At 36.7% G+C, this 10444-nt stretch overlaps 1 protein-coding gene across 1 annotated transcript; it reads left to right on the forward strand.

The window, feature by feature from the left end:
* The first annotated feature begins 1904 nt into the window (after positions 1 to 1904).
* LOC149558231 (protein LATERAL BRANCHING OXIDOREDUCTASE 1-like) lies at positions 1905 to 3916 on the forward strand. The gene is made up of 4 exons (XM_089786107.1): positions 1905 to 2251; positions 2365 to 2606; positions 2836 to 3160; positions 3385 to 3916. Exons 1-4 carry the CDS (start codon positions 1982 to 1984, stop codon positions 3625 to 3627), a joined length of 1080 nt encoding a protein of 359 aa, XP_089642233.1. The 5' UTR covers positions 1905 to 1981; the 3' UTR covers positions 3628 to 3916.
* The last annotated feature ends 6528 nt before the right edge of the window (positions 3917 to 10444 follow it).

Here is a 10444-nt window from a genome sequence, read left to right on the forward strand (position 1 = left end):
CTATCCCTAAAGGAGCATCAACTCCTGCCAGAGTAGGGATGCAAGTGGTGAACAAAGGGCCTGCTTTCAGAGTTTCACAGGTTTCAAACCCTACTGACTCGCAGGGGATTAAGGCAGCCACCAGGGTTTCCACCTTGGCTGGGGTGCAAACTTCTCTCGCTACCTCTTCCATAGCTCCACAAGCAACATGGCGTTCTTGCAGTCCTCTTGGACGTGCAGAGATACCAAAGGTGAAACATCAGGCTATAAGTCCAGTGGATTTTTCATCTGACTTTAACCTTGTTTCTACCTTCTTGTAGAATAGCTACTCCTCTCATGCGGATGAATATTATATGGAAGAGTTCTCATGAACTTCCTATCATGGAATGTGCAAGGTCTCACAGACCTCCTCAAACAGTACTATGTTTGGGATGTCTATCATAGACTTGGTAATTTAGATTTTCTCTATCTACAAGAAGTTAAAATTTCTAGTTTCATGCTTGCTTCGACATGCCACATAATTTGACAGGATGGTGTGATGTTTTCTTCCCAACATGATGCTAGCTGAGGTGGTGTAGTTACTCTCCTATCACCTCGCCTTCATTCTATTGTTATTTTGCATGGTCCTAACCCCACGCATAGAATGATTTGGCTTTTTCTTTCCATTAACAATCATTCTTTTGGAGTCATTAATGTTTATGCTTCCAATGATGCTGTGGAAAGATCCCAGATGTGGGTCTGGCTGGCTAACAACTTGCCTCCAGCTACTTGGGTTATGTGTGGGGACTTTAATTTGGTTGAAGTGGCCTTTGACAAAGATGGCATTCTACCTTTTCGCTGGACAGCTGGGGAAAGACAAGCCTGGTATTACATGTGCAATAAAGTGGGGCTTTTTTATCCCAATAAATTATTAGAAAATTTTTCTAAAAGAAATTTAGTTTTATTGTGAATTTTTTATTTTTCAATTAATACAAATCTATTTTATTTAGTATTGTAGAAATTTAGATATGTTATTATTATTTATTATAATTTTGATATCTTTATTTAATGAAAAATAATAATTTATTTTGATTATTTTATTTATTAACATATAGAAGAAAAAAATTGTATATTGAGAGAATATTTATTTAATTTTTAATATAAACAAAACTTAAATTTAAATTTGTTTAAGTTAATTAAATATATGATTTTTTTTAATGAAAATGAGAAACTATTTATTTAACTATAATATTAAATTAACTTAAATTAATCCACTCATGTAACTAGATCCAACATATGAAATGATTAATAATAGTAAATTTAACTTCTAAATAGAATTTCAAAAAATGTGAAATTTTTTTATTTTTAAAATTATCATAAGCAATGAAAAACAACAGTCATCTATAATAGATGATGTAATCTACATGAAAATAAGTATAGGAAGAAATGGATAATATTTTTATCAATAAAAAACAAAAAACTGTACAACTTGAAAGTAAAATGCTGGCAACAAGCAATAGTCATGTCTGAGTATAAAGCCACGTAGAATAAACCCTTCAATAAGAGACAGTTTAATCTCCATGCAAAATGTACTAAAGATAAAATAAAGACGAATCTTTCTTTTTTTTCCAGATTCATGAAATCACATCCCTTTAATAGGAACCAAAACAAAACAAGCTAGCCTAATATGAAAGTTAACCAAAATTGCAGAGTTTCCCTGTCTAGATCAGAAGGATGAGAGTTATTGTATACGTTTTTTCTGGGATGAGCAAAGGACTATGAGAGTTATTATTATCAATAACGAGTTATATGGAATATTTTTGATATGACTATTAAAAAAATAAAATACAGACAGTTGAAGCATGTGGATGATTCCATGAAATAAAATATTCAGCAGCCACGTTCTTAATTTTATCTTTACAGCTGGATGATTGGATTTAGAGCTCATCGCACTTCAGCACTTGATAGGATTTCTGAGATTGCAGAAGCAAGTAGGTGGTTTGTTTAGATTGAAAGAAGCATTATGTTTAATTCAGCTGCGGTCTTTAATCCCTCTGATGGAACTTCGAGAAGATTTTCAATTCCTGTTGTTCAGGAATTGGCATCTCAGAGTCTTCAAAGCCTTCCTGAAAGATACATCAGATCGGAAAAAGAGCGTCCAATTGACTTTCCTCTTCATCAAATGGACATTCCCACAATTGATATGGACATGTTTACAGGGGATTCAGATCTTTGCAGGCAAACGGAATTAGAAAAACTTGGTTTGGCGTGCCAAGAATGGGGATTTTTTCTGGTGGGCGCATCAAAATTGATTATAAATTAAGTTGTAGATTAAAAGTTCTAATATGTTCAGATTCTCCTAACTTGCTTTGTTCACTTAACATGTTATGTATGTCTCCATCGCAGGCTGTGAATCATGGAATCCCTCTGTTTCTGACGGAAAGAATGAAGGGCATTGTAAGGGAATTCATTCAATTGCCTCTGGAAGAAAAGCTCAAGTACAAAATGCAAGAGATTGAAGGCTATGGCCAGGCCTTTGTAATTTCTGATGACCAAGTACTAGATTGGGCAGATATGATGTCCTTGACTACTCTGCCTCTAGAAAATAGAAAAATGGATTTCTGGCCAACAAAGCCAGCGGATTTTAGGTACCTATATCTTTGTTAATTAATGTTCATACAATTTTATTTATTGATCTCATGTAAAAGACTCTTTATCTCTATTCCCCTGTTCTAGTTCTCTGATTGCTGTAGGGATGAGAACATATCTACTTCTTCATACTTTCTTTCAAGATAATTTCTTGGTATAGTTGCTCTGTTCTTGCTCAACTTCTTTTCTCATCATTTTCATTAAAATTATGGTGTCCGTTTGTTTCAGAGAAACCGTGGATCTATATGCTCTGGAAATTCAAAACCTTGGCAATAAAATTCTCCGCCTCTTATCAGAAACAGTGGGACTAACACGAGATTGTTTCCTTGAGATGTGTGGGAAAATGAGACAGAGAATGAGATTAAATTACTACCCACCCTGCCCAAGACCAGATCTTGTTTTAGGGATAAGCCCTCATTCAGATGGGTCTGGTTTGACAATGTTGTTGCAGGATGATGAGATAGTTGGACTACAGATCTGTAAGGATAGTCAATGGATTCCCATTCAACCCATCCCTGGTGCTCTGGTTGTCAATATTGGGGACATGCTTGAGGTAATGAAGATGAATTTTTTAACAGTCTTTAGGGCAAAACAATCTGTAGGAACTATCAATCTGACTTTAGATATGGGTTTTAACCCAAGTTATGAATGCTTGTCTAGATTAAAGATTTCATGTATATCTTCATTGTTGATGAATTGTTTCCTGGCATTGGGAACAATGATTAATGCCACCGGATCCTTACCAAATTTAGTTTTTGTATTTGTATTCTGAAATAGGTGATGAGCAATGGAATATATAAGAGCATTGAGCACAGAGCGGTCACAAACATGAACAGAGATCGAATCTCCATTGCCATGTTTTATGGTCCGGACAGGGAAACAGAAGTGGGTCCTGCTGCTGAGCTCATTGACGAGATGCATCCCTGTAAATATAGAAAATTTATTCAGTCAGAGTATATCCAGCATGCATTTTCTGGAAAGCTTGATGGGAAGAAGAGCATTGAATTTGCCAAAATCTGATTAGAACTAGAAATTTTTTGATTTAGAACTGTTCAATTGTGGCTGGATTGGATTAACTGATGATTAGGACAGAGAGTGGGCCAGGTAAAATGACCTGCATTCTGTTTGATGATCTTCGATCATGGGTTTGTTTTGGACTCTAAGTTGGAAGAAGTGACCAATAAAATTCAGGGGATTGTCGATTGACGTGGATGATTGTCAATGGAGAGATACTGGAAGTGGTATATTTAACGATAGTCATTGATCCGGATGACAATAAAAAAAAGTGCGAGTTTTTTGTTATTTTCAATTCGTCTGTTTGGAAAATATGTTTTCTTTTTTAAGGCAAAAATGTATTTCTGAAAGGTGCAAAATTTCAAGATTTATTATTATTATTACTATTTATTTTTTTACACAATCCAATTTAAGAAAAGTATTTGAAGAATTGGACTCTTTAAATAAAGAAAGTTGTAGATTTTCAATATGTATTATTATTCATTTAATAAGGCATTTAAATAACTTTTAGAGTGATATTATGATAAAATCTAGAAAAAATATTTTTCCAAAATATAATTTATACAACATATCTAAAAATATCATTGTTTAAAAAAAAAAAAAACTAGTATTTATAAAAAACATAAAAATAAATAAAATAATAATTAAAGAATTTTTATTTTTTTTATTAAAAAGGAAGAAATGTCTTGTAATTAAAATATAAATATGGTTTATATATTCAAACAAATAAAACTACAAAATTGATCAAGATTATATTTGTAGTGATTTTTAGATAAATTATTTGAAAATCATAAATTTGTTACAAAATCTGTCCATCTTTACATTTTTAATCATGATTTCAATAAGTATCAAATTGGACTTCTATTTGAATATTTTAAAATATAAATATAGACAACTAAAATTATTCACATCTAACCACTAGAATTTATCTTATTCCAAATATTTAGCGAATCTAATGTTCAATGCCAATACAATAATTTGACCATAAAGCAAAAGTTGGTCATAAGTCTATTCAATAAATTCAAAACCACCTACGAGTCAGTCTCATAGGTAATTCTTCTCTAGACACGTTGACAACATTGTTCCAGTACAACCAAGATAGCAAGGGCTTCCATGAGGTTATTTGTGTGCCAACCCTTGTAGATAGAAAACAAAAATTGAACATCACTAGAGATGTCACGCCCGATTCCCCCAATGCCAGCCAACCCATTATTTCCCCAAAAAGAGCCATCAATGGTGATTTTAAGAACTCCAACCTAGGGAGGAGTCTAATACCCCTCACAATTAACATGCTAAGAGTGCTACCTAGCTCTATTCCCAGAGCGTCTATGGGGGAAAGAGGGAGTGTTGCCCTGAAGAGGAAAGGAAAGGCATGAGTAAATACCAGCATCTCCAGGGTCTATACCTCCACCAAAGTCAAATTTAGCCAGGAGTGTTTCATGAAGAGAATTATGAATTTTCTTCCACATGTGTTTGATGCCGAACTGCACATCATGAAAGATCCTCATATTTCTCTCAAGCCAAACATTCCATAAAATAAGGGAAGGGGCAATAGTCCAAGCAACCTAAAGAAAAGAGGTCTTGGAAGGGGGATGGCCTAGATTGTCCCAAAACTCAGAGAAGAAGGAAACATGCCAACACGTGCATCCCCACACACTCCACTAGAAGTGCCAACTCTACTTGACAAAGGGGCACTAGAAAAAAAGGTGGGAAATAGTCTCTTCATTATTGTAGCATAAGACATAAATGGAAGGCCCTTGAAAGCCTCTCTTGCAGAGGTTCTCCCAAGTAAGAAAACAATACTAAACCAGAATCTAGAGGACAAAGTTACACTTAGGCCAAGAAAAGCTATTCCAAGCTTTCTTCCACCAAGAGACCTCCACCTCACCAAATAGTTTCTTAGTCAGTGCAAGGTACCCTGAAGAAATAGAAAACTTGCCAGAAGAAGCAACTCCCCAAGCCAAAACATCAAGTTCCTGTAGAGAGCTATACTCCCTAGAAGCCAAGATCTAAGAAAGCTCCAACAGATCCCCCAAAGAACCACTCGGCAACCAATCAAAAGAATTCTTCCATCTGTAACCAACAGCAAGGCCTAGGTTATGAGCCTCCTTATAATGAGCCAACTTAATCCATCTAGTAGAAAGGAAAAAATGACAAAGAGGTTATAAGTGTGAATGAGAGGACAAGAGAAGAGGATACCCATTCCAGGAATCACTCCAAAATAGAGCCTCAGTGCTTCTATTATAGATCGAAAATAGACTTCTCTTCACTAGGTGAGCACCAATCTTGAGGGTATTCCACACCATAGACCCTGTTCCCTCAAGAGGAAACTTGGAAACATCTGAAGGTTCAATGCCAGGTAAATACTTGTGTGACAGGATACGGGCCCAAAGCTGAGACTAGCTAGAACACCAATGCTAATAGAGCTTGGTAGCAAGAGCTTGACTACACAAGATAGTAGAACAAAGACCGATGTCTCCTTCCTTTTTTTGGCTTGTAAATGATATCCCAATTGATGAGGCTTCATTTAGTATTTTACAAATTACTACTCCTAGGAAATTAGCAAGAAAGAGCATCTAATTCCTTAAGAAAATACATCAAGGCAACCTGAACCATGCTTCTATCAATGGGAAAGGCCTATATCAAAGATTGTAGGAGATTCACCATTCTAGTAGTAGAGATCCACCTATGAGTCTAATGATTGACTTTTTGTTGAAGCTTGTTGAGTAAGCTCTATGAGAAAAGCCTAGGCTATCTTCCCACCACAATAGGGACCCCCAAGTAAGTTAGGGGGAGAGACTCAATCTAAAGTCTCATGATATTAGCAATCCTCTATTGGATAGGCTCAAGAGTGTTGAAGAAAAAAATAGAGGACTTGTGGTGATATTTTTTTGGCCAGAGGCATCCAAATAAGTATCCAAGGTGAGTTGAAAGGCTTCAACTTCTTGAATCCAAGCTCTCTCACCAAGGGTCATATCATCAAAAAACTAGAGGTGGGAAAGAGTGGGTAGACCATTTCCCCATTGCTAGCCCTGAATCAAATTTTGGAAAACATAAGACTTGATAAGTCTACCAAGTCCCTCAGCCATAATGATAAACAAATAAGAAAAAAGGGGATCTCCCTGGTGAAGACCCCTAGAGGCCCCAAAAACCTCTGACAGTTCACCATGAAGAAGGACCGAGAAGGAAGGAGTAGTAATAATACTCAAAACCCATCTAAACCATTCTTGAATGAAGCCAAAATCTAGAAGAAATTTCCACAAGAAAGGCCCAAAATTGACTCTGTCATAAGCCTTAGCCATATCAAGCTTGATCAACATGGCTTGTTCTCTAGAAGTATACATAGAGTGAATGGCTTTAGAAGAAATAACTACCCCATCCAAAATTTGTTTTCCAGCCACAAAACCACCTTGTTCCTTAGACATAACCCTGGGAAGGAAAATTCTATGGTTTTAGGTCTCTGTAAAACCTGATTTTGATATTGTTTAAATAGTAGATTTCAGGTCCTTGCAAAATCTGGTTGTGCTTCATGTTATATCTTTTTTATTTTTTTTAAAGGGTTTTGGGGCCCCTTCAAAATCTATTTTTACCATAATCTAAGACCATGGGAAGGAAAAGTTTAAGCCTCTCCACTAGGAGCTTAGTAATGATTTTATGGACCACATTATAAAGAGAAATGGGCCTAAAGAAGTCTAGTTGATTAACCTCTTCCTTCTTTGGAATAAGGACTAGGAAAGTTGCATTCAAGGCCTGGAGCATATCTTTGTTAGAATAGGACTCCAGAACCACATCCAAAAGGTCATGAATGATAATATCCCAAAATTATTGGAAGAATTCAACAAGGAAGCCATCAAGCCCTAGAACTTTTCCCTTACACAAGCTAAAGACCACCTCCTCCAAGTCAGACATACAAATCAGCCACATAAGAGAGTCATTCATCTCCCTGGTCACAATAGAGGGAATACAAGACAAGATCATATCCTCCTTAATCTCTACTAGAGGCAAGTCATCTAAAAAGAGAGTAGAGTAAAACTGAATAGGAGGTTAGATGTGTCCCCTTAGAAGTAACAAGAGAAGAAATGTAACTCCCATTACATCAACCTTGTACAAATTTATGGAAAAATGTGTTGTTCTTGTCCCCTTCCTGAAGCCAATCAACTTAAGCCTTCTATTTCCAATAAATTTCTTCTCTAGGATCCCAATCTATTGAATCACTAGAAGCTTGGGATGGAAAAATAACTAGTCGTGAGTTTGATAGGCTAGTGGCTAGAGTTACTCCAATTAAGAATTTTAGAAGAGAGAGAAAGAGAGCCACAATTCCAAAGGCAAGAAACCAAGAACTTGTCCAAGTGTTCTGAGATGGCATCATCTCAAACCCTTCTTTTGTTCCAAGTAAAGAGCCCATTAAGAGGTTTGACATCAAAGAGATGTAAAAGATATATATTTTCTTCAAGAAGCTCAGAAGAAGGATCCAAGCAAGCCAACCCACCCTGTTTCTCCTCTAGACTAATGACAGAGTTAAAATCCCCATCCACAATCCAAGGAAAGAATGGGTAATAGCTTTTGACATGCCTAATATGTGCCTAAAGCTTAATCTTTCTAGCGAGATCAATAGGGATGTACACATTAGTAACAAGAATCAACTCTCTAGTTTCTAGAGAAGAGGCCACCATTGAGAGAGCCAAGTGGCAAGAGATCAAGTAAAGAGGTGTAACTTCCCTAGGATTCCAAAAAATGGCAAGACCACCAAAGCTTCCCAAAGCACCAACGCACTAACATTTCCCCAAAAAATAATTTTAGGAGCACATCTAAACATGGAATCCACTAAAAGCTCGGTCTCCTAGACACAAAGGATATCTAGAGAATGATCAGCCACCAGCTCATGAATAGCTTGTTGGCTAGGGATGCTATTCAACCCCCTCACATTCCATGAGAGAATAATCATTGAGTAGAGTGGGGAAAATGTTCATCCATGGTCTTTATAGCCCCAGACTCTACCAGTAAATCTCTAGTAAGTTAAATTTTTTCCTAATCCTTCTTTGGCCCAACTCTTGAGGAAGTAGCAAAAGAGACTTTCTTAAACGATCTTTGCATTAGGCCCAAAGCAAGAGAAGATCCCTTTCCTTTACCAGAGGAAAACACATCTTTGACCAAATCTACCAAAAGAATATCCTTTTCCTGTGGAGTAGGAGAAACCACAAGGGCAGCAGACTCAGAACCAAAAGAGGTCTCTACCTTCTGTTGAACTACAACATCCTAGTTGCCACTAAGAATAGAACTCCACCCCTCTGAGCCAGTAACCCCACACTGAACCTCCATAGGAATGCCTTATTCTATGACCATGTTGTCATGCACCTCAAATTGATTGAATCCTAGGTCCACTTGCTGATCTAGATGAGATCTCTTCTGACCCCTATCAGCACAATTTTGAGTAGGGATAAAACCATCCCTATCAGGACCAATAGTATTGGATGGCCCTTGCCCATAACTTGAAGTGTTCATTTGAGCTTTCCCTTTACTAGTACTATCAATTTGAATATTCTCTTTTCTAGTACTAATAGTTTGGCCATTCCCCTTATCATCATTAGCCATCCTTGGCCCTAAGAACCCACTAAGGGTACCATTACCTTTAGAGGCTTAAGGGAATTGGCACTGTAAATGACCATATGCATGACAAATGCGGCATCAAAATGGAAGGGATTCACAGTCTAGTAGCTAAATCCAAGAAGGAGAGCCTAAGAAAATTTCCAAAGAATCTAGAAAAGGATTATTTAAATCAATTTCAACACAAATATAGGCATAAGAAATAACCTTTTTATCTAGTGATTGATGTGATATAGTAGTCGTCTTCCCTAGCATAGTGGCAATCTATCGAAGGATATTCTCTTGCCAGAACTCCAAAGGAAGTCATGGTAGGTAGAGAAAAATAGGAACCCTCGAAGGGAGATCCTTAGGAGAATTTAACCCTGTATGTCAAGGTTTGACAAAAATGCCCACATAGTCATAAAAATATGGGCCTCCCTCAAAGGCCTGGTTCTGATCTAACATGCAAAAGAAAGCCACAAAAAAGTAGTTATTACCAGCCAGCATAATATCCATATCACCTTCCACCTACCACAAACAGTGAACCTGGGCTTCTAAAGCCAACAAGGAAACCCAAATACCAAGAAACTTGCATATCAATGCATGTGTGGCCAAATAGTCCACATCTTCCATTACTGCCTTTAGAGGGATAACCAACATAGGCTAATCTTGGCTACGTAGAAGGCAACCATTAAATCTATTTAACTTTGAGGACTCATTAGCATAAAATGTCTCCTTCTCTTGTGAACTCACCCTAGGAGAAGATTCACCACAAGTTGAGGCTCTAGCAAGAATGGGACTCTTGTTGACCCCACTCGCGGCCATAAAAGCCCAGCAAAAAAGCTCCCACATAGCTAATCCACACACCACAATTGAATTTTTTAGAGATTGTATAATTGCAAAAATCTTCAAGCCTTAATTTTGCAAAGACTACAATTGCTAATTTTTTGCTTTCTCCAATGGATCCTTTGTTGAAATCCTCCCCCACCCAGTTCCATATGCATGAAAACCCCTACAAATTATTTTTTTGTTCCCTTCATGCAAAAGCACACACCAATCTCAGAAGTCATTAAGGCTCCATGAAATCTACATTTTTTTTTAACTCTTTAAATATAATTACATATTGACTTACATTTCATATCATCGTCCCATTAACTCCCATAATGGACAATTCAAAAATCCAAACTTTAATATATCATGGTCCAAGGGGATTTTCTTTTACAAGGTCATATTTTGAACA

Source organism: Cupressus sempervirens, chromosome 5, assembly GCF_028749045.1.
Source record: "Cupressus sempervirens isolate cs-2001-9-10 chromosome 5, ASM2874904v1, whole genome shotgun sequence".
Taxonomy (NCBI): Eukaryota; Viridiplantae; Streptophyta; class Pinopsida; order Cupressales; family Cupressaceae; genus Cupressus; species Cupressus sempervirens.

What these genes read in the sequence shown, in the direction of transcription:
- LOC149558231 (XM_089786107.1), top strand. Translation starts at nt 1,982, where the DNA reads ATGTTTAATTCAGCTGCGGTCTTTAATCCCTCTGATGGAACTTCGAGA. An exon ending in ACAAAGCCAGCGGATTTTAG is followed by an intron (nt 2,607 to 2,835) that starts GTACCTATATCT and finishes CGTTTGTTTCAG; the next exon opens with AGAAACCGTGGATCTATATG. An exon ending in ATATTGGGGACATGCTTGAG is followed by an intron (nt 3,161 to 3,384) that starts GTAATGAAGATG and finishes ATTCTGAAATAG; the next exon opens with GTGATGAGCAATGGAATATA.